Source organism: Triturus cristatus, chromosome 11 (genome assembly GCF_964204655.1).
Source record: "Triturus cristatus chromosome 11, aTriCri1.1, whole genome shotgun sequence".
NCBI lineage: Eukaryota > Metazoa > Chordata > Amphibia > Caudata > Salamandridae > Triturus > Triturus cristatus.
In genome coordinates this window covers 106,278,725-106,306,164 of record NC_140594.1, presented here as the reverse complement: position 1 = coordinate 106,306,164, position 27,440 = coordinate 106,278,725, and the positions used below count along the sequence as shown (strand labels likewise).

General features: G+C 46.4%; 1 protein-coding gene across 1 annotated transcript in view; it reads left to right on the top strand.

The window, feature by feature from the left end:
* Nucleotides 1–27,440, top strand: part of LOC146783430 (glutathione S-transferase theta-1-like) — a 72,602-nt gene that overhangs the window by 25,681 nt on the left and 19,481 nt on the right. Inside the window, exons 2-4 of the mRNA XM_085636465.1 lie at nt 1,356–1,443; nt 3,585–3,735; nt 11,531–11,707. Of these exons, the coding sequence (XP_085492591.1) occupies nt 1,356–1,443; nt 3,585–3,735; nt 11,531–11,707 (416 nt within the window). The remainder of the gene's footprint in view (nt 1–1,355; nt 1,444–3,584; nt 3,736–11,530; nt 11,708–27,440) is intronic.

Below are 27,440 nucleotides of genomic sequence, written 5' to 3'. Positions count from 1 at the left end.
CTTCAGGAAGGACATACAAACTTGGCTCTTTCTCTGGAAATAGATAAATGCATGGAAAGATAGCCCATTCCCAAAAATACCAGATTCCTCCTCTATTCAATGATTTACCAGTGCCAAAATGCCCGTTGGGTGATAGTCGCGCTTTATAAGATTCACAGGCATTCCTGATGTAGAAACTGTTTTTAAGAACTATACAGAATTAAGCTACAGGAGGTTAAACATTAGTTCAAGCCAGTAGCATATTTTAAAGTTAGTCCTTGCACCACTTCAGTAAATTGAGTTACCAGATCTGGAGTTTTACCAAAATGAGCAGAGAATTTAACGTGATCAGTGGTCTGCCAAATCAAATATTGTTTTAGAACCAGATTCAGTGGTGGTTCTGTGGAGGATCAAGAGTTATTAGAATGGCGCTTGAGATGTTCTTCGAGAAGGTAACTATTGTAATCACTTGATGGTATTTCCCTTCCTCCCCCGCTTCCCCTCTCTTAGAATGTTCCCTGTTCCCAACTTTCATCCTCAAGATTCCTCTGCAGACTGACAGCTGCTCAGCTGACCGGAAGGGTGATGGTGCATGTCCTGTTCTAATAAGCCCCTGGACAAGGGTTGTGTCACGGACTTCACTTCATAACAGTAACATTTCAGGAAGCACTTAGATGGTTGCAGGAGTTGGCAGGTCTCAGTGGATGCAGGTGAAGAGTTCCATCGCTTTGGCGCGTGGCAAGAGGGTGCTAGAGATGAATCCTTCTTGAGACACTGTATCTTGATGGAATAATACCCTTTGCTTCTCACCATTAAGACGCCCCCAGATATGATCAGCTTATGTGAGGAATTTTGGAGTACTTGGGCTCAGAGTGTTCCAAACCACGCAGGGCTTTTCATAGATGCAGCTCATATCAGAGCCACAATGAAGAGAGACAGGTGTGACGTGACACGCTCGAGGCATAGGCTTCTCGTGCTTGTATTGTAGGTTAGCTGTCAGAGGAGGACGGCTCTTATTAGGGAGTCGACAGCTTGCTATTCCACTGTAAAAAGGGGGGTGGTTGTTGTAGTCATCACCGGGCTGTGGTTTGCACCTCCACCCTGTTCTCAAGCGACACCAGCACATGTATGTTAATCTGAACATGCAAACTCCTGAGTATACCCTGACCCACTTAAACAATGCAGACACAAACAGTGCGCCACCCGGAAAAAGCATGGCTTACTAGGTGGCTAGGGTGGAAGGAAAAGTCCCAGCACCTTCATATATACTGGGCGTGTATGGTAGTTCTGCAGGGTCCCCAGTGGAAGATTGAGTTCATTTTTCTTTCTCCTGATTGCACAGCTCTTGTGTCATATATTAATGGTTTGTCTTCTAGGGGACCACCACAGCCCAGAGTTCAAGAGAGTGAATCTTCTGCACAAAGTCCCATCCCTGAAGGATGGAGACTTCACCATGGGAGAGAGGTGAGTGTTCTAGGTGTTACATCTACATTACAGGTTTCCGCTGCATTTCAGCTTCGTCTATGAAAATAGATCCAGGTATTGTGAATTCGGTTTTTACAAATATGTATGCATGTATGTATATATCAGAAAGTACTTAGTATAAATTGCACCTATTACACTCAGTGATAACATTACTAATATATCTCCGCACACATCTTGTTTCGCGTGTTTGCCTACTGTCCTGCTACCAGGAGGTCACTCCATTTTAAATCCGTTTTTTGCACTGTTTACTAGTTTACTTATGCGCCGAGTGGGGTCGCTACAAGAGACGCTGAATTGGATTTCGTTCAATTGGGCACATTATGTGTACCTATAAATTTGGATGTGTTTAATTTGGGCTTGTTTCCTTTCTGCAAATGAAGTTGGTTTAAGGGCAACCCAACCCCTAAACAGTATCCTTATATTTGAGCCTAACCCAACCATGGAACCAAGCTGCCATGACTAATTGCTGATCCACTCCCTTCCACCACACCCAAGCGTAAACACAGAAGGCAAACCAACAGCTAGGATTAACCCAACCATTAAACATCAGTGTTAAACCAAACTCCAACCCCAAGCCTAACTAAGCCCCTTGACTTTACAGAAAATTGTAATTCTAAACCTAACAGAAATACAAATTCTAACCTCAACCCCTAAATTCACCCCCAGTCAATCAATCAATCAATCAATCAATCAATACATTTGTAGAGCGCGCTACTCACCCGTGAGGGTCTCAAGGCGCTGAAGGGAGGGGGGGAGCCGCTACTGCTCGAATAACCAGGTCTTGAGGTGTTTCCTGAAGGTGAGGTGGTCCTGGGTCAGTCGTAGGTGTGCGGGGAGGGAGTTCCATGTCTTGGCTGCCAGGTAGGAGAACGATCTTCCTCCTGTGGTGGTTCTGCGAATCCGTGGGACGGTGGCGAGGGCGAGGCTGGTGGAGCGGGGCATGCGGGTGGGGGTGTAGAACGAGAGGCGGTTGTTGAGGTATTCGGGACCCATGTTGTGGAGCGCTTTGTGTGCGTTGGTGAGCAGCCTGAATGTGATCCTCTTGCTGAAGGGGAGCCAGTGCAGGTTTCTCAGGTGGGTGGATATGTGGCTGTGGCGAGGGATGTCGAGGATGAGTCGTGCTGAGGCGTTCTGTATGCGCTGAAGACGTTTCTGAAGTTTGGCCGTGGTTCCTGCGTATAGGGCGTTCCCGTAGTCCAGTCGGCTGGTGACGAGGGCCTGGGTGACCGTCCTTTGACTAACGACAGACTCTTTGCGAATCTGTAGCCAAAGCATCTCTACACTTTCCAAACTTACCCACGCCCAGGTCCTAAGCCCAAGATTCCAGGGCTAAATAGAATCCTTCAAGTCTCTAATTAAAATCTTAACTTTTTCCATACAACCATCAAGCTGAGCACTTACTCCCAAGCTTGAATCTTATCACCAAGAAACCTAAGGCCAATATAACTTCCTGAAGTCTAAACCGCTAAACACATAAGCCTCGAAGCATAACCTCAACGAACAAAATGACAATGGTACAAGACCGAAGTCTTCAGTTCACATCAGTTTAGTCTTCTGTTATGGTCATTTGCACAGCGCAACATCTGCCTTTGGTAACACCTCGTAGGACTCTTGGTAGCCCTGGGGCATCTTTTAAAATTGTTTTGAGTTTTTATTGACAGACTGGAGTATGGTTCTGCTTGTGAAGATGCACTGCAAGTTATGGGCACTGGTATATTCCTGTGTTACAGGAATGTGACCACTTAACGTGTGCATTTGTAGAGCACACATTCACCCAAGGGTATCTTGGTGCTGGATAACAGATGTTTGTTGTTACGCAACACAATGGAACTCATTTTATTGACCTCAGACAAATGAAAGTCTGAGTGGACCCACTGGTATTTGAATCTGTGAACATGAGGTCAAGCACAGGCCTCTATAGTGGACGCATTTGTCCACTAGCCATCAGACCCAGTGAGTTGTGGATGAATGCTGTTGGTGTGGCCAGTTAAATAGTACAAATTAATGTTTACCTATCCTAACATAGGTATTAGTTTGCACACATTGCGTTGCACTATTATAGTACAGTCACAAGAGCTTGTTCATTGTGGCCTTAACCCCCTTGTGTCGTCTCCTTGCAGCGTTGCAATTCTCCTCTATCTGGTTCGCAAGTTCGACACCCCAGACCACTGGTACCCTGCTGACCTGGAGAATCGGGCTCGTGTGGACGAGTATCTGTCCTGGCAGCACACCTCTGTACGGCCGCAAGGTTCCAAGATCTTCTGGTATAAGGTAAGTAGCAGTGGTGTCATGGTGTCCTTTTTCGGGGGCTTGGGAGATGCCTAGGGTGACCACCTGACTCCCGGTCATTGCTAATGCTGTCTCTGTCCTGAACGTTTCTCCTACAAATCATTACTTGCTGATGTTAGTTAACTAGTTCACTGGAAGCACAATCAGACAACAACATCCAGAATGCATAAGGCGATCACACAAACGTCCAGGCTATGGAGCTGCCTGTAGTGATCTAGAGAGAAGCGAATAATAGAGGTAAGGTTCAGGAGACACCAGTGCTTCATTTCTAAACAAATAAGAGCCGGAGCCCAAAACTTTTGGTCAGAAGCCTGCGGCCGGGTTGTTGAATGTGGGGGTGCAAATACCAAGGCTGTCTAGTCGTGATTTCACCTCCTGTCTCTTTCATCCATCACCAGACACTCCCTGCCCTTTTAGCTCACTTTTACAGGTTCTTTTTCATCCCTGCTTTCATTCTTTGTCACTGTTTTTCTGTCTTTCTTTTCCTTTTCCCCCTTTTGTGTTTTTCTGTCTCTTACTCTGGGCCAAAGTTTGATGAGGAAAAAATAAGTGCCGGGTGGGCTCCCACTTGCAAACACCGGCTCAAACCAGGCTCTGGTAGAGACTGTGCTCTCCGGGGAACACTGGGCCCTTTGTGTACTTGGCCCCAGTGTTAAAAGATGGGTCAGGGGGAAGGAGGGTACATTTCTTGGGATAGTTTCCAATAGACGTTGTATTTCGGCAGCTCAGTACAGAGGTCCTTCAAGCTCTCCAAAAAACAGGAAGTGTTTTAAGCAGCTTGTGACTAACCTAACGGCGCCTCAGCTCAGTTTCCTGCACCAGTTTCCTCCCAGCAACGCACTCATGCTTTATTTCTTTCAAAAGTGACTTAAGTTCGTATTTTGTTGCTGTGCTGGAGAGAACAGTGCGGGGAGTCCCACTGTATATTCATGGTGTGTGTATATATAGCGCTTCATATCTCTGGTGAGGCACTGAAGCACATTCGTGAACAGTTGGCACCCTACAATATGGGAATGTGCTTGGTTGTATGAATGGTGGATTTCCAGTGTGGGCTAGGTGGGGACTGTTTTCATTTTGTGGGTAAGTGACCAGTGGGGTTGCTCCTGTCAGGTATTCGCTTTCTGCACCTAGGCATTCAATGGGAGGAAGAGCTGTGGGAAAGAATGCATGCATCAGGGATTTAGATTCTGTCTGATTATGCCACTCTCTAGGTCCATGAAAAAGATAGACTGCATTTATAATTGTGCCCATCCTGGTTGGCTGCACCCAAAAAAGAACATATTGGTAAAGAGTAAGTTAAAACTTAATATTCAGCCCGAGGCAACTTGGAAGAATGTGATTTTGTGCAACTACAGTTGAAAAACAGCAATCCAATCAATGGACCTATAAATATAAATCAATAGTCTGGTGAAATGCACAGTTTTCAAATTAAATGGAATGGTTTCTTTTTTTGTTTTGTCACTGGGTTGCAAGGAGGAGTGTTATGAGTGGTATGGTTTTATATGGAGGGTTATTTCATTCAAAGACACTGGAAAAGCATTCATGTGGGGATTCAAAACCTTTGCGGAGGGTTGAAATAGACGTGACACCTGCGGGGGTTTGGATTTCGAGTGGATTAGTTGAAGCACAGAGGTGCTGAAAAGTCGAAGGGCAGTGAAGGTTGTGCTGAACATCTGATATGAAAACAGCAGGTACAGTGACCTTTGGGGACCACTGAATATGCAAAGAAGGGCAGATGGTTACGTGTGTTGGTTCTCAATAGTGGCAGTGCTTTGAAAGTACTCTCGTAGTTGGGACAAATGGGAAGCATAGTTTGAGTTAAGGAATGCAGTGCTTTTATTTTTTTAGTTCTCGCCTACGCAGCGCGCAAGCGCTGTTTAGGAGGGGCGTCTTGGAATCGCACTGTACTTTCTTGGAAACTCGTGCATGTTTTGCACTGCTTCCAATGAGTACTCGTGCTTGCTGAGCGTTTGTCTTGCAGAAGTGAGCAGCAGCGCCATCTGTTTGCAATTATCGCGCCTTGCTGCTCGCTCCTGCAAGGCAAACGCTCTGCATGCACGAGTACTCATTAATTAACTTTCGGGGCCGCGCTTGTGTTTCAGCGCTTGTTTTTTCTTTTCATCATTGTTCTGAACAGCTGTTCAGATCAGAACTCCACACACACTTTCCTCACCAAGAGCACGGTGTGCCACGGATTGATTAGCTGGTCTGGTATTTTAGACATCTGAAAGGCAAAAAGTAGTCTCCTTTCATATTCCACACATAAGTTTAAGGCTGCGCACGGCGCTCAGACAAGCCGATGTACTGGGCCCACAACATACACATATATGCTAACAGGCCCGCGCTCCTCTCTGATTGTAATCTTCCCTGGGAGCAGTCTGTCCACCGACAGCGGCTTATTTTGCATTGTTTTATTCTGATGTCCACACCGTTACGCCCTTGTCTTCCTCAGTTGCTTGACCCTAGCAGTGAGTGGACGCACTCGGGTCTGGCCGCAGCCTGCTAATTAGCGCATCCAACCACAAACTGCACCCCAAGAGTTCACAGCGCCAAAACACAACTGTGTGATCTGGAAGTTAGCACTCATCAGAAACAAGTTCAAGAAAACAAAGACAGTCCAGCAAACAGGTGAAAATGTGTACACGGGCTCAAAGGGATTCTCGAGTCTGCTGGTGATAACTCTTTGCCTGGGTTGGCTGTGGCACTAGAGCACCTTTATCCTATGACAGGATTTCAGAGAACGCTGCAGGGGTCTGAGACGTTTATTGGAAGGGTTTCCGGTGTGAACTATCTCCTCCTCCCACACGCACATCTGCATGCCCGTTGTTAACGGTCTGGGAGAAGGTTTGGTAACCGGACCTGGAGCTTCCGTGCTCTTAGTCTGAACTTCCACCCCCCCCCCCCCCACAATGCTTTACAACTTGGAAAAGACTTATGAGGACTTCACAGCGCCTCCAGGACACACGCTATGTTCTCCTTCCTCTCCCTTCGCTCATCTCCGAGCCCTCCCCTACCTTCCAAGCACACAAACAGCTGTGGGTTTCTCAGGGCTGAAAGACCTTGCACTGCGACTACCCAGCTGCCTGCCTCTCCACTCCAGCGGCGGCATGTGGAGGTAGTTAACCCTTTCCCCTGTGTTTGGTGAGTGTGTGAAAGGCCCCGGATGTCCTCTGGGGATGCGCTCCTCCAGCAATTGGACGTTCATGTGAGAGATGTCATTTTTTAAAACAACATACTCCCGCACGCTCAAACCCCAGACTTCCCACCGTTTTTCATTTCACCCATTTCCTTCCTTCCTCTGCCGACATGGACTGGGCTAGAGGAGAATTCCGATCATGCTTTTTTAAATCTGGGAGGCGCTGGCTCAGTCATGTGCCGTGAGTAGTCTGCCATATGACTGACTCTGCCCCAGCCCTGAACCCACCAGTATCGGATTAGACCATGTTTCCTATTGGGTTACTCCGAATCTTGCAGATTCCTGTCCCCAGCGTTCTTCACTGCTTGGTTACAAACCATTTTTATGGCAAATCCCGGAATAATCCCAAAATGTAATCAGCTCCCAGTTTTTCCTAAACATGAAAGTTTAACATTTTCAGAAGGCCAGACCCACAAAGCTTTTTGCACACATATGTTTTAATTTAAATGTTCAAAAGGACCACTTTATGAACTCAAGATCAGGATTGGTTATGTTATGTTACGGAAACTTCCAGGGCGCTGAGACACCCAAATGTGATTTGGCGCTAGCTTTCCTTTCTTTTCAACACAACTTTCCATGCTGGAATTGTCTGAACCCATCCAGGATAATGTGCTGCATGACTAACCACTTATAAGGTCCCAAAGGCGAGACCTATTGGCTATGCCAATGCTTGTTTCTTTTTATCACCGGGTGGGATGTGTTAGCAGTGGGATAGTTAAGTGGGGAAGAGATTGTATGGTGGGACACGAAGTGTATTGATTACATGGCTGCTGTAGAACATACGTCACACTTATCTTTATTTTTAAACTTTGCAGCTACCCCTGAGGAAGGGCTGTTTGCAAGCACGAAATGCATTGGGTATTTTATTGAGGCTGCTTGGTGCTGCGGAAGCCCACGTGCTGATGATAAAGGCCTGGATTGGCTTTGAGAAATACAATTTGGATGAACAATGGCATAAAATGGAATATTTGATGAACAATGGATTTCTCTGCATTTTTCTCACTGTGCGACATGTAAATGGAGCGCATGTTTTGCTCCAGGTTTCAAAACTCTCTAGGTCCACCCATGAGCGAGTGACCATCAGAAATGCACCTGATGTGTATTTGGAGCTTTAGTCGTAGTAGAGGGTATGTTTATTAACCATGATCGGCACTTCTAGGCTCTCTTGAGTCAGTAGCCAGTGGAGTTGCCTCCTAGCCATGTGTTGCCTCGAAGGCATATTTGCAGCATTGAGCTTTCATCTGACAACCTTAGGTGTTAATGGAAGTTTCATTTGTGAGTGCTTCCATTGACCTGCACACCTGTGATGACACTGATTTGGAAAGAAAGCCCAAGGAGTGGAAACTTGTGGCCAGATATTTCGAACGCATTTTCTGGTCAGCAACCCTACAATTTAGTAAATTGCAACAAGGGAATGTGTTTTTCTAATGTACTAAACTCATTTAGCGATTCGGTAACATGTTACACTATCACTCAGTGGAAACCGTTAGGAACCCCTGTTTGGAAAGGTCATATTTAGAGCGTCCCTTCCAAACCACTATTACTTATGGTATTTATAAATGCTTTGCGACTGAAATCTAGTTGCAAAATATTACTATTTTACCAACTAATGAAAGGTAGTAGTATTCAGTTTGCAAACGGGAAGGTGTCCTCAAGGGAACCCTTAACCTCTATAAATGATCAAACATTTTTTTAAATAGGCAGTGGTAGATAGGATCCATGCTTACGCTTAAAAAGAAAATAGTTTTTTTAAAACCTACCTTTTTTTTTAATGTTTGAAAGCATCTCTTTTTTTTAATTTTATTTTTTTAAGGAAAACAGACTGCATTTAAAAAGAAATTGCTTTATTTTAAAGGAATCACAGCGAAGGTTGTCTGCTGTCCCCAGCAGGCCACCATCCCCGAGATGACAGCAAATTGTAGTGGGCCGCAGTTTGCGACCTACTTCATTATTATTCATGCCGTAGTTTGAATTGTAACCCATTGTAATTCAGTATTTTGTGAATCCTCCTATTATATAGTACATAGGTCAGTTTGAAAAATACCATAAGATTCACAAAATGTCGGTGTGCACATTGCAACCACTTTTATATCTTTGTACATCTGGCCTATAGTGTCCTAATGACCTGAAGCAAGGTGGCAACAATGGGATGAGGCATGGGTATCTAGGAATCCCGCTGCGTCCATGTCTATATTCCCCTAGTGCGCGGAGTGGGTATCTCACTCTTACAGAAATGCTGCAGGGTCCCCTGTACTTCACTGAATGTGCAGATGGAGGAGTGCGAGGCTACGGGCACTTATTCGGAGGAGTGTAGTCATTCCTTAAACGTGTGGGTGTTCAAACAGCACTAACATGCCATCCTATCACTGCTTGGGGCGCACTGACACATAAAGAGCATGCAGAAACACAGAGCTGCCAGGCTGCACATTCTGCTTCTTATGTGTATTTAGCCAACATTGCCTTCTAGAACCTTATGTGTTGCTTTTAATAATAAAACAAAAACTAAATATACAGTAATATGTGGCCACATGGCATTTATGGAGGCAGCAAAGCAGATGCAATAGATAGAGTGAGCGTTGTGTCCCACAATGTGTTTGCAGAGGGATGAAAAGGTGTGCATGCTGGGAAGCAGAAATGCACACTTGTTATCTACGTGACCAGTTAAAGCCCAGGATGGACATCTCGGTGGGACAGCGAGAGCAGGCTTCAGCCTTTTGAATCCTATGCTGAATGCCATGCTGTGAATCTGGTCTCATTGTGCTTGAGCCCTTAGAGCATACTTTCTTGGGTGCATGTAGACTTGTGGAGCGTAATCCCTTCGCGGACCTGGACTAGGTTGTTTTGAGAATCCTTTAGAGAAGAACTGGTCGTTGCTGTGATGGTACGGAAAAAGATACTCTAGAGGTGCAAGTGACTACATATTGGACTTAATGCCCTTGTGCCTTTGGTTGAGAGTGCTAATGAAAGGTATCGCCAATAATTTAAACCAGCAAACAAATGAGTATACCTGCCTATAGGGCAAGTAACTGGAAATGCTAAACCTGTATTTGGCATCGGTTTGAAGGCCTTGGGTGTCTCCCAATAATTGATGTGAAGGGCCACAGCAAGCGGCATTAGTTCAGTGGTTTACTTCTTTGAATCCAACAGTTTACAGGGTGATCTCTGAACTTCTGAAACCCTCAACCACAGTGTCTCTGGGAGAAGGTGGAAGCAGCCGCTGTCCAACGAATTCCTGGTTCAATCTCTTAGGCAAAACCTTAGAGGTCATGGTCAGTAGCGAGGTGGGGGTGCTAATAGTTCTCATAAATATTTGCGTATAGAATTTCCTTTTGCTTCCTTTTGAGGCAAGAACGTCAATTTTTTGCCTTCGAGAGGGCGGGTACTTAGCTCATAAAATCTTTTTCCCACTCTCCCTTGTATTAGAGAAAAGCTAGAATGTATTCAGGGCTGCCGGGAGGAGGAAGATTACGACCAGGATGTTACTCTTCTCTCTGTTTTCTGGCTACTCATTGGCTAGACTGCCATCGTTAACCAGGCCAAAGCTTCTTTCAGTTTTGATAAATGTTTTCCCTAAAAGCCTTTAGAGATATTTGAAGGCAAAGAGGGGTTTGCTTCATTAGCTGGGTTAAGTTTTAGCCTCTCATACCCAGCATTAATTGGCTGTAGCCGCTCATCTCTTGCAGATACAGTTTGTCATTTTCTATCCTCTGTCAGAAGTGGAATATACCATCTCTTCCTCAACAGTTAATATTAATCTCCTTTACTCACTCCCTGAGATGCAGTGTAATTTATAAGAGTTTTAAGATGGCTCAACCCTTGTTCACCAAACTGTGCATTAGGATGTACTCCAGAAATCCAGCAATGGTATTTAACAAATGCATTAAAAAAATCTAAAAAACTAGTTACCATTTCTGGATGTATGAGACTTTGCACAGACAAACCTAGTAACGTTAATTTTTTTTTTTTTTTTTTTACATAAAATTGTTTTGCAAAAGAGTGTGTTCTACTTTCAGAATTTCTCTGAATAGTAGTTGCCCTCACTTGGCAATGGGTAGCTGTAGCGGAGAGACATGGCCTTCCTTTTCCTTATCTCTGCTCACATGCAGCCCCACCTTCCTCAGTAACCATGGGCCATGTCCTAATTTCCTGTACAGTAAGGAAGCACCCCCCTTCGACACCCCCCACCAAGCCATTGAACAGAGATGGAACTCTCATCACTCCCCCTATCCCCCTGCCTCCCCAACCCCCCCCCCGTACTCCTCCCAGTTCTCTGCAGCAGAGGTCTGGCCTGCACCCTGCTTCCCCAACAGTGGTAGGTAGCAGCACCATCCTCCCTACAAGCGATGTGCCATAGTATCTACCTCTTCCTCAGCAGTGATAGATTCTAGCTCACACTGTTCCTCTGCTGGGGTATGCCTCTCCTTCTGTAGCAATGAGTCTCATCCTGCTCATTCTTTGTATTTGCTTATCTGTTGTCTTGAGGGGGAATCAGTAACTCAATATTTTCACCAGTCTACAAAATGGCGTCCCTTCTCCAGCTCATTAAATCATTTAGGTAATGAAATTCTGTTCTTTCTGCAGTGCATGACACCGTTCGTTCTGGGTAAAGAAATGGAACCTGAGAAGATGGAAGCTGCCGTGAAGGAACTGCACACCACCCTTGATCAGTTTGAGGAGAAGTTCCTGCAGGACAAGCCCTTCATTGTTGGGAACGAGATCTCCTTGGCTGACCTCGTGGCCATCGTGGAGCTCATGCAGGTGAGTCAGACAGATGGGTAGAGAAGGGAGAGAGGAATGTGGAGGTATGAAGTTGAACTTGGAAAGGAAAGCCAGGCTCACCAGATAACTGGGATTTTAGCCATATGGAAAAACAACATTGTTTGATCTCTGTGAATGATTAGCTTGTAAGGAAAAATTGATTGCGGCAATAAAGAGCACCTTTGGTTCAAAATTAAAAGTTCTTAGGATGTGTTGCTGTAGATACACACTCCTGCCATCTAGTGATGGGAAAGGACCTTTGCAAGTCGTTTTATTTGAAGAAGACTTTCGAGTAACGAGGTGTAATGACTCCTACTTTAGATGGCAATGCACATGGGCATCGACTCCATATTAGATTGTTTTTGTTTCCACCATATGGTTTGCACAGGACTCTGTGTTCTTTGCTTGTATCACTTTCCTTTGAGCTCATTCGTTCAACTTTTGACTCCGAGAGCACCAGATGGAACTCCACTTTGTGATTGTTTTAGTTTTTTTCAAAGCGACATTCAGTAAACACGGGCCTTCTTCGACGCCTCACCATCGGGCCTTCTTTGTGGCTTTGTACCCCTTGCCTCTAGGACTTTGTCACCAAGAATGTGCTAATAGTGATGGAAAGGACACCCTTCTAGTACTGCCTCCAGTGGCACTCCAAATTTCCGTGGACTAACTACCCACAGGCCTGCAATCTCTGCCTCTCCCCTGACGACACTGCGTGCGAGGCATGCCTTACCTTCTGGTCCAAGAAGACCCTTCGGTATGGACGTTCATGGGTAATGCACTATGTGTCAACGGGTCGGGGATATTGGTAGCGCCAGGATACCCGTTGGGTGGCAGACTCGCGCGTTACAAGAGTTTATACAATACAAATGCTTTTCAGACTCTCCCTTTACTTCCACTGGTTTTGTGGTAGATGCGGCAAACCCTCTTCCACCTGGGCCAGGCAGCCATGACATTCAGCCCTACTAGAAATGTCGATCAGCTCCCAAGAAAAGCTTCCAAATAGGCAGGCCCTTGTCACCAGGAACCAAGCCCAGGTTGGGTACCATTGCCCAAGCAACTCAATCTAGCGATCTGGAACCTGAGGTCTTACAACTTGGTTACTTTGGGCCTTCAACCATGAATGCATGTATATCCTGTGTGAGTCCGTTAGACCGACCACATGGGCATGTTATGCTGTGAAGTTGAAGGGATTGTTTACTTCTGCATTGCCAAAAAGATAAACCCTCTAAGACCTAGTATCCAAGACCTCATCAGCTACCTGCTCCCTGTCCAGATGTCGGGCCTAGCCTACACTTCAGTATGACTTCACTTTTCGGCTGTGGCTGCATGCATGAAAAACAGGGAGCATTCCTCCCTCTTCCACATCCCTGTAATCAAGGCATTCATGAGAGGCCTCGAGTCATTAATCCTAGTGTTCTGCCAAAGCCAGCATGGAACCTTAATATTGTACATAACAGGCCTCCCAATCAGGCTCCTTAGTGGAAAGAGATTACTGTACTCTAGATGTAAAGCTTACTCTCATGTACTACATTAACAGAACTAAACAATTTTGCAAGGCAGACCAACTTTCCGTTGTCTTTGCAAAGCCTCGCAAGGGGCAACCCATATTTAAGGAAGAGGTTGTTTAATGAATAGTTAAGTGCATGCAGACCTGATATCACAGATCCTGGACAGCCCTTCCTGTTAACGCTAGGGCACACTCTACTAAAAAAAAGGCTGCAACAATGGCCTTCATAGGGAGCCTTTCCCTAGCCAACATACACAAGGTGGCTATATATGGTCAACACCACACGCATTTCCAAAGCACTATAGTGTGGATGTTCTAGCCAGACAACAGGCAATGGTTAGCCAAACAGTCACAAGGATCTTATTCCAGACATCTGCCTCATCCACACGCCGACCACCGCTTATAGGATGGGACTGCTTTACAGTCTATGCAGAGCATGTGTATCTCTACCAGCACATGCTACGAAAGGAAAATGTTACCCTGTAAGCATTTGTTCATAGGGTGTGGTGCTTTTTATTCACATGTGCCCAATCTTCTCCACAGACACATCTAGCTCTGTTCACAGATCTCTTTACTTCTTAAGTTATGACCCTCTTTTTTAAAAATCTGTTTTATTTGTTTTGAAATGTAGAAAGCCGACATTCACATTACAATTCTCCATTTGCTTAGGTTACGTCCACTCTTTGTTGCACATATATTCGGTTCTTAAATGGAGTCAATTTGCACATAATGATTCCATTGTTCATATCGAACACTCTGTCATCGTGGTTCAGTGCATGTAGTTCATTAAGTTCCCATCCTTGTTTTCTGGTGAGATTCAACTGTGTGGACGCCCCATCAACATTGTGTGAGTGCGTGAGCTGTGCCATGGTCTGACAACTCGGGAGGTGGCTAGTAACGTTCGGGACAACTTAAACAAAACCCGATCAAGCAAGCCTCATTTAATGACTTGGGGAGAGCAAGTCTCTCCAAGGCAGTGGTATAGAGGGCATGCAGGTGTGGGGTCAGAGATACTACATAGGCTTTATAGTATTCTGCAGGTAGGCCATCGGGGCCAGGGGTTTTACCCGTTGCCAGGGCTGCGATGGCTTCTCTGATCTCATCAGGGGCAATCGGGCCATCCAGCGTTTTGCACTGCTCTGGTGTTGACAGGCAGGCGCACTAAGTCTAGAAAGGATCCACATGCTTTTGGTCGTGTTGGGTGATAGATTCGTAGAGTGTGGTATAGTGACTCGTCATCATGTGAATCTCCCTGATTGTATACACTGTGCGCACCGCTGTTGAGTGTTCCGCATGTATGGGGTGTCGAGGCTGCTCCTGGCATAGTAGCCACGCCAACAGTCTCCCTGGTCTATCTGATGCTGCATGTGTGCGTGCTGAGTACACAGTGTAGGTCAGGCACCTCAACCATTCTGGTAGTTCATCATGTTCTCCAAAAACGCGTCTAATCGCCGTCTGTCGTCCGCGCCAGATGCCACCTTGGTTTCATATTGCAATAGCCCTCGCTCTACCCGACCTACATCTGCGGTCAATTGTTTGTGCATGTTCCATGCAAGTCCCATACTGTGCCCCCTAATAGTTAACCTTAAATGCCTCCCATTCAAGAAGTGTTATTTATGGAGCCCGTGTTAACGGAAAAGTATTCCACTGTGGCAGTTCCCAAGGAGACCTGGAATGCTGGGTCTTCCAGCGCTGCCGGCTGTACTTGCCAGGTAGGAACTGGTGGTGGGCATGCGCCCCAGCTAAGTTGCACGTGTTGGGGATTTTGATCGAAGCGCGTGCACCCCAGGTTATCAATCTGCCTTTCCAGGGGTAACATTGAAGGTGAACATACAATGCGATCTAACATGTAGATTGTGTGTGTAAGCAGAGAAGAAAGAATATATGCATGTGTCCGGGTTACGAGCGCACCACACATCTGTTAGGGACCAGTGGGCGAGCCAGGTGCTCAACGCGGGAGCATTCGATAAAGCAGTAGTGCATGTCAGAGGGGGGGAATGATCTGTCCAGAGTGACATCAAGCACTGAATTAAAGTCTCTGCCCAATTGCCAAGGGATCCCGCTCCAAGGGGCAAGGGCGCTTGTGAGCTGGTGAAGGAATGCTGCCTGTTCGATGTTGGGGCGTATATGGACTCTATAAAGATGTATGACCATTTAACAGGCCTCTTGCAAAAACATGTATGGCTCCCTCATCTGCTTTCACCTCTTCCATTTCAAAAGGGGTCCCCCCCCTGACCTATATCCGCGTTCCCCATGCCGAGAGGAGAAATTGGTGCTGAACACCTGACCTCACCAAAGTCGGCATATGCGGATTGCCTCTGCCTATGTTAGATGAGTTTCCTGCAAGAGTGCTTTGTTGGCTGCCCTACCTTGCAGGTATGAGTATATGGAGTAGCGTCTTGCTGGCTTGTGTATTCCCACCACATTCCCAGTGATAATGTTAACCTGTATCATGATGTGGGTTTTTTAATGTGTGCATCGTTCCTGAGTGACAAGTGGCCTGGCTTACTGCGTCAAGTTAGAGTGATTGCTTATATGGGGTTCGGGCGTTGTTTCCTCTCATTGTGGGTGCAAAAAGAAAAATGGGGTTCAGCACTACAACATGTGCAACTTCATTAGAGTGGACCCAAAACGAGGGCCCTCCCAAACTACAACATTGTGTCTTGATAAGTACTGAATGTGTCGGTGCCTGTTGGGGGTCACGTGTATGGTGGTATCCGCTCCCAGGTGCCCCTATAGTGTTGTGGTGAGAGAGTTTTGCATAGACAAGTGTGCGATGAATGGCACCTTCAGACCTTTTATGGTGTGGTAGCCCTTCTTTGCTGCCACCTCTAGTTATGCCCCAGCCACATAAACTGGTCCTCGCCTTTTCAGTGCAAGCATCTAGCCAGGATGGGACCCTCATCCAAGTCCGCACCTGATCAGTCACTGTTCAGTTGTTACTTATAATATGTCGTCGGAGGTTTGTGGCGTCACCACTGGGGGAATTGGTTAGTCAGGTCCCTCGGGTCATGAACGGGCGAAGTCTTATTCGTTCATTGATTTGGTGGATTCTGTTTCTTGGTCTGAGCTGCATGTCCTGACGCTGATTGCCGCTGCTACCCGCAGAGCCTCATGCCGCTCTTGTATTATTTGTTCCAAGTCTGGGACAACTTTAGGTGTGATTGGTTGAGTCTCTCCTTTGGTCTTGGCCTTTCTGCAGTTGCCTCTGTCCTGGAGTGGTCTCGCTTGAGTATCTGGTGGTGTGCGCTAGTTTATCAGCCCTAGACCTTGCAGCCAGTCCCAGGCATCCGACGGGGAATCAAAGAAGTGTGTAGTGCTCTTCGCCGCCACTCTGAGCTGAGCTGGGAACAGCAGGGAGCAACGCATATCCAGGTCACGCAGGCACCGTTTCACTGATTGGAAGGAGCTTCTACGACTCGGTACCTGGGTCATGTAGTCAGGGAACAGCATAATGTGTGCATTTTGTATTTTTATGCCTGATACTTTGCGGGTTTCCCTCGGTCTATGTAGTTCAGTAGCCTGGTCAGCAGCAGCCTGGTATTTGCGCCTGGAGGTGGTTTGCGAGCTGGTACTCTATGCGCACGCTGTACTACAAACTGGAGGAACAGTGTGTTTTTGGGTAATAGCTCCTTTAACCAGTTCTCTGTGTAGGTTACTGCATCTTGGTCCTCTTCGCCTTCAAGCAGACCTACCCCTCGTATGTTGCGGCGTGATCTGCCCTCTACATCCTCCAGCTATTCTTCTAGGATGCTCCCGCTGTCCAGTATGCTCTGCAGTGTAGCGGCATTTGAGCGTGTGGTTGGGCAAAGCTCAGTCAGCGTGAGTTTGTTATTTTGAACTTTCTCGGCTAACTTGCGATGATCTGCGCGTAAGAGTGTGAAATCTGTCATGACTGTCAATTTTAGCTTCCAGGGACGTATGCGTTTGGTCGAGGGTCGCACCAAGTATTTCAACTGCGCTTAGCACTGTGTCTATTTTGGTAGCTAGTGTTAGGTGTAAGTACTCCGGCCCGTAATGGCTTCAGTGTGGGGCATCCCATCTGCACCAAGTCAAGGTACTGTTTGTGACTTGGTCGACCATCAGCGACCCATGGCTAGCTGCTGGGCTGTAGGCATGTGAACTCTATTCCTCAGATTGTGGCTTGATCACATCTGCGTTAAGTTGTCTTGCATCCAGTGGTCTCGCTGCCACTTTTTCAGTCACTGTGGCAGGGTTGGCATGGCAATTGTATCCTTATGCGGTTCCGGTGGGAGCTCTCCAGGTCTCAGAAGTGCCTAATCCCTGACCCCAGGTCAGCTGTCTAATACTGTGTGATAGTTTGGTTGAGGTTAGAGTCGCAAGGCCCAAGGCTATAGCTTCTTTCATCATGGACTACTAGTGTGTTCTCTCTTTGTGTCCTGACCGTTTCGTGGGTTGCCTGTGGCGTTTCCTTCAGTGCAAGGTGTCGGTGGTGGCATCATCAATCAATCAGGGGCTTTTAAAGTGCGCTACTCACCCGTGAGGGTCTCAAGGTGCTGGGGGGGCACAGATCCAGGTCAACCGAAAAGCCAGGTCTTGAGGCTCTTCTTGAAGGTGTGCAGGGTAGGGGAGCGTCTGATGTTGACTGGGAGCTCATTCCAGGCCTTGGTGGTGACGTAGGAAAAGGCTCTTCCGCCTGCTCTCGTTCTGCGGATGCACGGGGTCTCTGCTAGAGCGAGTTCGGCGGAGTGGAGGTTTCTTTTTGGTACTTGGAAAGCGACTCTTTCGTTGAGGTATTTGGGTCCAATGTTGTGGAGGGATTTGTAGGCGTGGGTGAGTAGCTTGTAGGTTACTCTCTTCTCGACAGGGAGCCAGTGGAGGACTCGCAGGTGCTGGGTCATGTGCTCATGTCGTGAGGTGCCGTGGACGAGTCTGGCTGCGGTGTTCTGGATGGTCTGGAGCTTGTGTAGCAGGGATTTGTTGATTCCAGCATAGAGGGCATTACCGTAGTCCAGTCTGTTGGTTATGAGTGCGTGGGTGACTGTCTTTCTGGCTTCGGGGGGGGATCCACTTGGAGGTCTTGTGGAGGATGAAGAGGTAGTTGAAGCAGGTGGAGGCAATGGCGTTGATCTGGCGAGTCATGGTGAGGGAGGAGTCTAAAATGATGCCAAGGTTTTGGGCGTAAGTTCCCGAGGGCCACCAGGTGTTGTCCCAAGCCGTGAGGGAGGGTCCAAGGATGAGGACCTCTGTCTTCTTTGAGTTGAGCTTTAGGCAGCTGTTGCTCATCCAGGCTGCAACGTCTTTCATTCCTTCCTGGAAGCTGAGTCTGGTGTCTTCGGGGTTCTTTATGAGGTAGAGGATGAGCTGGGTGTCTTTGGCGTAGGATACTATAGTGAGCCCATGCTGTCTGACGATGGCGTCCATGTAGATGTTGAAGAGCGTGGGGCTGAGTGATGATCCTTGGGGTACTTCGCCTTTGATCTCTGTGGGTTCGGAGAGGAAGGGTGGGAGTCTGATCCTGTGAGTTCTGCAGGCAAGAAAGGGGCGGACCCAGTCGAGGGCGGTTGCCCTTATGCCAGCGCCGTGGAGTCTGGCTACAAGAGTGCGGTGGGAGACAGTGCCAAAGGCTGCTAAGAGGTCTAGCAGGATGAGGGCTGCGGTGTGGCCCTGGTCGAGTAGCACGCGGATGTCGGTGGCGGCAAGGAGGGCGGTCTCTGTGCTGTCGTTCCTGCCCAATCCAGACTGGGTGGCGTCGAGGATGGTGTTCTCTTTGAGTAAGGAGGCCATTTAGTATGATAGTGTTTCTCAGCTTATACCTCCCGGTACACCATAACCCTAGGCCCAAACGGGCACCCGGACCTCTTCTAGCTAACTCCAGCTTCAGTGGAATAGGTGGGTTCCCTCCCTGCTCCTCACCTCATGTACCCTCGTGTGTTCTGTCACTGCCTCTGTGGTCAAGCACTGCGTCTCTCCTCAGGCATGTGTAGGCCGCTGCAGTGTTTGCTAGGTCTTACCTTTCATTGACGAGGTGGGAGGAGATGTGGTGTATCGCTGCCGCTGGGCTCAGGATGCTTTGTGTCCCAGGCCCGATCTGGCCTCTGGAGCTCTAGGAGGGTTTCCGCTGCAGTCGGGTCAGCCGAAGATTAGGGCTGCATATCGGGTCCCGCCTGCCTTACTGTCATCAATCGCTTCTCCAGCCCTGCCGGAAATCGCCACCCGCTGGGTGTGTTGCGGCCCGGCTCTCTTTAGGTACAGTCTCGGGCTAAATTCCGCTTGCTGCTTCCTAGCCTCAGCTTACTCGTAATTGGCTGCTGACTATTACTTTGCCAGCACCGCAGGACTGTCTCCCATTCGCTGTAGACCTCCGGTCTGTTGCAGTGGCGAGACGCGACACACTGCTGCCACCCGGATCAGAGTGTGTTTTAGCCCAGGCCTGGTCCGGCCTCTGGGGCTCCAAGGGGTTCTTGCTGTGACTTGGCCGAGACAGTCAAGGGCCAAGATTGCAGGTCATGCCATGCCCCGTCTTCACTGGCAGCAACCGCGTTCCCGGTTCTGTGCCAAATCGCTGTTAGCAGGGTGCATTGCGGGTTGGATCTCTGTAGTTAGGTTCTCAGGCCCGTTATCGCCTTCTGTTCCTCTGTTGCCAACCTGGTTGTGATCGGTTGCTGGCGAGTGTTTCGCAGGCACCAAAGGGCTGCCCCTCGTCCGCCTCCGGTTTTCCCTCGATATATGCCGATTCACATTCCTGCCGATAAGTTCTTTCCTCACGGCCAGGAGTGCCGACGTTCTAGCATATTTCCACCATCAGATTGTTTATGGATAGCTTTTCATAACCAGGGGAAAATTCTTAATATTAGGGGCTGGTTGCAGAGCTCCTCTAGATTGCATCCGCCATCTTGGCTGCCTGGACACGCCCCCCCTTTAAGTTATGACCCTCTTCATGCATCATATAGTATCCAGTCCCCATTCTATACTACTCTTACCCACTGTGTGGAAAACATTCTAGCATGGATTTCCGGCCCGTACACAATGCCAACTAAGAGACACTTACTACAGCTTAGGACTGGAAAGACGACTTCGAAATCAGACAACTTGCAAACATCCAAGCCCAGCACATGAGTCTACGGCACTACGTGCTATACACAGATGTTTCCATGGTAAGTAACATGTTTCTCATGTCGATATTGTGATATCCTCTCTTTTTCTTATTCCTTAAGATATCATTGTATACTTATCTTGTAAAAGTAGGGAGTAAAACATTCCCACTCCCAAACCCTAACTGAAGCCTAAGTAAAGGCCATGCTCAGAGTTCATGCCAATAAAGAAGAGCTCAGAGTAGCTTTGACAGCTTTTGTAAGATGCAGATCTGTTGGCCGGTTTGTGTTTGGATATGTATGCATCTCTCAAAATGCACTGGCATACTTGTGAGGTCATTGGGAAATTACTCAGACTGGTTTATTTCAGTTTTGTGACCTTCAAATTCCATTAGGCAAAATTTTAGTTCAACTCCTTTAAATTCTACAGTTGTTCCTCTCTAGTGCTGGGCCCTTTTTAGGTCAACGTCCACCAGATAGCACATCTGTCTGGTTGTGAAGGACGTTTTGGGGACATGCTGAAAGATGACCATGGAATGTATTCCTCCCTTTGCTTACCATTGGCTGTTTGTCATTTGTTTTATTTATTTATTTCTATTGGCAGGCTTTAGTTGTATTAGCCCATCCAGCTTGTGTTCATCCCTCAAGTGGAGCACAGCCTCTTTACTATATATCTGTTCAGCTGGTCCTACTCTGTTAGGACTGCTCACTATCAGGGAGCTACTTTTTCCGTTTCCATGAAGCATTGCATGAGGGTGCATATTTCCAGCTCTCTTGTATGCTTCTCTCCCCACCCGACCTTCTTATGCAGTGTTACTCTCTCGTGGAATGTTTGTGTGCACCTCTGCACTTTCACGTTGCTGTCTCGCCACCCTATTGGTTTCTCTCGTTTATGTATGAGAGGTGTGGAGCAGCGGCCAGAGAGGCTGACTCCGGAGCGCGGGGCTCCCGGTTCGATCCCCAGCGGCATCTTAGCTCAGCATCATGTGACTCTGGGCAATTGCTCACTTAATCTCCCCTACGTCCCCAGCGCTTTGAAACCTTAAGGGGTGATATGTTTGCGCTTTACAAATAGGAATTCTTATTATTATTTTTATGGGCTTCTATACCCCCCACCCACATTGCTTTCTCTCGTCAGTGTGACAGTCCACAGCTGCTATTATGTTGCATTCTCCCTGCCTTCCGGCTTTTGGGAGTCCGTACAAAGGTTGCTGGGCTGATGGTAGTGGCCACGGCTGCAGTGTGGGATAGGTCAGTGTGTGTTGTTTGCTCTGGCTACTATAATAGGAGTCTGTTTGCATAAACTAGGTGCAATACTGTGTGTTGTGGTGCCCTGTAGTTCTGTGTGCAGTAGTAGTACCAGCATTATCTTCTTGTGTGTGCGCACACAGACACCCTAGGTGCAGTATTAGTAGTGTATGGCAAGTAGCTTACCACTCCAAAAGCTGAAAATGCACTGCCTCCCCCCATAGTAGAGCACTGCAATGAACTTGCAGCGTACTTCCAAGATAAAGCCTTTGTTGTTTACAACAGACCAAAAAAGCCTTGTCTTTCCCGCCAGAGACACCTGTTTTCACGAGGATATGACATGTATCTCAAACTGGCCCCCACCCCCTCCCCTGTCACAATGGAGTCTCTTCCAGCATTATTTGGTAAAGTTAAATCCGGATCCCCTTTGGACCCGGTTCCACCACACCTTCTGCTATAAGGAGCACAAGAGAGATTGACCCAGCATGTCCAGGCAACTACAGACCGATCTCCTTGCTTCCCACCATGGGGAAGATACTAGAAAAATATAGCAATCAAAACCTTTCTCTATTCCTGGAGGAGAACTCTCTTCTTCACCCCACTCCTACCAGTTTCTGTCCTTAACATAGTATGTAAGCCGCGTTATTAGCAATGACTGAGAAGATGAAAATCCTGCTGGACAAAGAAGGTTCCGCGGCCGTTATCCTTCTGGACCTCAGTGCATTGTTCAACACAGTTGACCACGAGACCCTGGTGCTCAGGATGAGTGAAACGGGAATAAAACGTGGTGGTCTAAACCGGCTTTCCTCATTCCTAAAAGAAATGTCCTTTCAAATTTGCAAACTCCCTGCTATTCAGATGTCTTCCTTTTGAAGTTTGGGGTTCCACAGGGCTCTGCATTGAGCCCCACAATTTTTAACACTTATCAGCGCCCATTGGCAGACATTGTCAAGGAATTTGGAGTGCCAATTGCCTCCTATGCTGAAGACACCCAACTGGCTGTCTCCCTTTCCACAGGGACAGGTTTAGAACAAACACTGGCACCCTGTCTAGAGAAAGTTGCACGGTGGATGGCTAACTGCTCACTTAAATTGAACAGAGATAAAACAGAGCTGATGATTTTAGGAAATAAGCCAACACCGCAAACAACCCTTGGATGGCCAGAGTACCTGGGAACTCCACCAAACCCTTCTTCTCCTATAAAGAGCCTAGGCATGTGGTTGGATAGCTCTTTATCTATGGAGGCCCAAATAAACCAATCATTGGAAATGCAATAGGTCTCGCATTTGAGAGAGTTAGTTATTGTCGTTGTAAATGTAAAGTTTTATTTTACTTGTGTTATGGAGTGGATGTATATGGTGTGTAGTGGAATTATGTGGTATGGTGTGCAGTGGAATTATGTGGATAGTAAGTATGCAGTATTTAGTGTACTGGAATTATATGGAGTGGGATTGTGTGTTATGTCTAGTAATTATGTGGTATGGTATTTTGTGTTGTGGAGTGTTATGTAGTGGAGTGTAATTATGTTGTGTGCTTTTGAATTTTGTGGTGTGATGTGGAATTATGTTGTGTGGATTGTATGTATGTGGTGTGTTATGTAATTGTGTTGATTTGCATTAAGTATGTGTTTTTTTTGTAGAATCATGTTGTGTGGAATGTAAGCATTTTGATTTGTGTGGCATGGAACTGTGTGGCGTTGGTGAAATTATGATGATTGGAATTATGTGGCAGAGATTGGGTTTATGTGTGATGTAATTATGTTATAGTGAGTAGAGTGTTATTATGTGGAATTGAATTATGTTGTGGTGAGTTGTATTATGTGTAGTGTAATTATACTGGGTAGTTTTGACTTGTGTGCTAGTGAATTGTGGTGTTGTGTGTCACAGTAAACATCAAGTTATAATGAGCCAGTGAAAAGGCTTCTGAGGACGCCTCTTACAGAAGGAAAACAGGAGTTCCTGAAATGGTCATTAGATGGGAGGTGTGGATGGGCATTAGTACTTGGTCCCTGCTCTCGGAGACGGCTAAGCCAAGGAAGAGCCATGACAAATGCATGCAATGGACACATGGGGAGAAAGAATATGAGAACGATGATGGAGCCAGCAAATGGGAAGCCTATGGGCTGCTGATGCCATTAAAGTAGATACAGCATGTTTCGAAGAGACAGAGCAAGCGCTGTCTAGCCGACACCTAAAAAAGCAAATAGCCCAAGCAACTCCCTAATGCTCACCCTACCTGTTCTATAGATAGATAGCTACCTGTAGTTTCAAATACTAAAGAGAGGTGTACGTTATGAAGCCTTCCCGCGTAGCACACTCTGTAAGAGGGGTAATTTTTTAAACTTCATGTGGCTATATAAAAACGGCCTGAAAACACTAAATCAAACAGTGTCTATAAAAAACACTTCTGTAACCTTGGATAAAGTAACTGGTGCCCATGTAAAATGCTGTAATGCCCCTGTGACGAGTTTGCGCTATATAAAACAAAGCAAAAAATAGGGCTCTAACTGCAAAACCAGTGAGTTACAGCTACTGGAGAGAACAGTAATTGCAGGGCCCAAAACCGTTCTTCCAATTACAAGTTGCAGTGTCACCAATGGAGGTGCTGCCCTGGTGCTGTGGTGGTTCTGAGTGATGCTGTGGTAGGGGTTGTGGTGCTGTGCTGATGCTCAGGTGGTGCTGAGATGCTAAGGCGGTGCTGAGCTGGTGCTGCTTTACTGGTGCTGAGGTGGTGCTGCGCTGGTAGTGAGGTGGTGCTGTTTTACTGGTGCTGAGGTGGTGCTGCGCTGGTAGTGAGGTGGTGCTGCGCTGGTAGTGAGGTGGTGCTGCCCTAGTGCTGAGGTGGTGCTGCCCTAGTGCTGAGGTGGTGCTGCCCTAGTGCTGAGGTGGTGCTGCCCTAGTGCTGAGGTGGTGCTGCCCTAGTGCTGAGGTGGTGCTGCCCTAATGCTGAGAGGTTGCTCAGATGGTGCTGCACTGATGCGCTGGTTCTCAGGTGGTGGTGGTGGTGCTCTGGTGGTGCACTGATGCGGAGATATTGCTGTGCTGACGCTCAGGTGGTTCTGTAGTGGTGCTACGTTGGTGCTGAGGGTGCTGAATGATGCTTTGGTGGTGCTGAGTGATGCTGCTGCCCTGATGAGTTGATGCTTGTGCTGAGTTGGTGCTTCACTGGTGCTGCGCTGGAAGTGAGGTGGTGCTGTGCTGGTGATGAGGTGTTGCTGCCAATAGGGGGTGCAAGCTGCACTGACTTCTTTACGAGGGCAATGGAACTTTTTTCGTTTTTGTTTGTTTTTACACAAATTAAGCACTGGTGGAGCTCAGTCTGTCCAGCCCTGAAAGCGTCTGTGTTCTGCACCCTTGCCTCTGATGGCAGGTCCAGACTAGAACATCACCTCCCCTTGCCGTCCTTTACACGATTTCGCTACAGAATGATGGCACAAGCAAAAGCAGTGTGACTGTTCACGTTTTTATAAGCAAAGACTGACTTTTTGCTTCAGAAATGGTTAGCAATTTTTTTTAAATGTGTATATACAGGTCTATGTGGAATATTTAATATACACGTTGCAAGTATTTATTACAAAGTAAAACAGGATAACTAATTTAACCAATTTTACAGTGAGGGGGGAGAGTAGGAGTTTAAAGGTGTGGATGCCACATTGTATACAGGGTATTCCTATTAATAACAGTGATATGAAAATTTGTGATAAGCAGAAGTACATACCATTTGTCACAGGAAACGAATGTAATGCAACCTAATGAATCAATTAGAAAACTTGACAGCATTGATAAAATGCATAGTGCTCGAGAGGGGCTCTCCTGTATAATGTAGGTGGTATGTAAATTACTTTAGGTCCAGTTTTATTTTATGTGATGTGCTTTGCAAGTCCTCTTTCTGGTGTTTGAATGGATAACGGGGGCCAGCCATAGAAGCACCTCATATCCAGTCAATGAAAGAACACATATACACGCTTTGCTGGTGTGAACTGGTGCTTAAGTGAACCAAGATTAGGGTAATCAGACTTTTAGAAAAAAGCAATTATAGAGTTAGAAACAGGACAAAATGTTGGCAGCTACAATAGACATTTGAAGTATCACAAAGACACCACCTAGACAAAGGATTGCACCTGCCTAACCTACAAATGTATTATAGAAGGCCAAATATAATAAAGCAAAAAAACTTGTTTACCAGGTGTCTCGTTCCATTTCAAAATGTTAAGACTAGACAACATTCAGACTGGTTTTCTTTACATTCTGGGACTCGCAGTCCAGGATTTTGAATGCTAAAAAAGACTACAAGTACAACAGAGAGCAAATGAAAAAAATTGCAGGACTCTACAAGCTTCAGTTGGTGGAGAGATGCACATGGTAATAAGCAGTCCCATGAGCAGGCTGGTGATCCACTGAATGTTAATGTACTCCTCATTGAACCTTGCAGTGATGCATGGAATGAGGCAGCAGAGAAGGTGCCTCTTTCTATCCCCGGGTGGGTAACTCTGCGCCGCCAGTGGAGTTTACGGAGTTTTGCCTACTCCGGGCTCTGTTGTGAATGCGGAGTTTAGGCAAAACTCTGACTTCTTGGCGGAGCGGAGTTAGCCGGCCCCTCCACCCTCCCTAATGAATTATATTTAGAAAAAAAGGCACTTACCTGCTGTCGCTGCCTCGACCTCGCAATGGCCGCTCTTCTTCCTCGTCCTCTCCGTCCGTTTCGATTGGAAACCTCTACGCTGTATGTAAACGGTGTTGGAGGTATGATTCCATGCACTGTGGGGCTCCTCCGATGTATTGCTTCGCACTCCTCCCAGATAATAGAAAATACCGCTCTCCCACATGGAGGCTCGAACAGGATGAAGCAATAAAAACAACAAAACAGACCTGAAAAGGGATTCCACTTTTATAAAAATGAAACACATCAAAGACTAAGGCATGAGGTTTTATTTATGCAACACTCTCTAACAGAAATTCTTTCCCAGATGTCAAATGAACAACATTCAAACGCGTGTGTGTGTGTATATATGTGTATATATATATTACTTGCTTTCCAAATCCAGTAAGTAGTCTTCACCGAACAAACTTGGACACAGACCCAACGTAAGTGCTTTAGAAGATATAATTTACTCCTCTTGTCGCCATGACGCGTTTCAGCTCATATATATTCAGCTATCCGTTGTTTTTTGAGTCCTCTTCCAACACATGGACCACGAGGGGAGTGTCCATTTGCATTATTTTATTTTGATGCCGCCATAACGTGTTTCGGCTCCACTAGAGCTTTGATCACATGACATAACGCCGCGGTGCCATTTTTTTGTTTTTAAAGTGACAAAGTGCTACGTAAAAAGTGCAAAGTTTTCATTGGTAATGGGCATAGAAGACATTTTCCATTAAGCTTTGTTGATATATAATTTCATGACATTGTATCAAATCATTCGAATGGAATTACCTATGGTCAACAATTGCATAAATAAATAAATATATAGATATAAATATTAAATGCGTAAAAACAGTTGAATTATGTAAAAACCTTAAAATAATTCACAATTTTAGCTGAGGACAGACGTTATATTGACAGTGCTGTCATCAAATATTAATGCACATGTTTATCTGTATAATACATTTCCATTACTATGTGCTAATTAATAATGCGTAAAATACCATTGTGCCTTGTTATTCTTTATGCTTGTTTTTTTAATAATCCTCAATCGTCCACATACCAATAAAGTGCTTGTTGGTGCTGAATAAAGCGCTGACTTATAAGGTGATTAAGGTTGCTGTTACTATATGCACAATTGAGATTTCATTGCACATATAAAAATCTTGGTACAATTATATTGCACTTTTGTCCCGTTGATAGTTATTTTCTATCACTTTTGTTTGCCAAAATCACTGTTTAAATACCAAGTGATCCCCATGTATTCCCATTGCATTATATA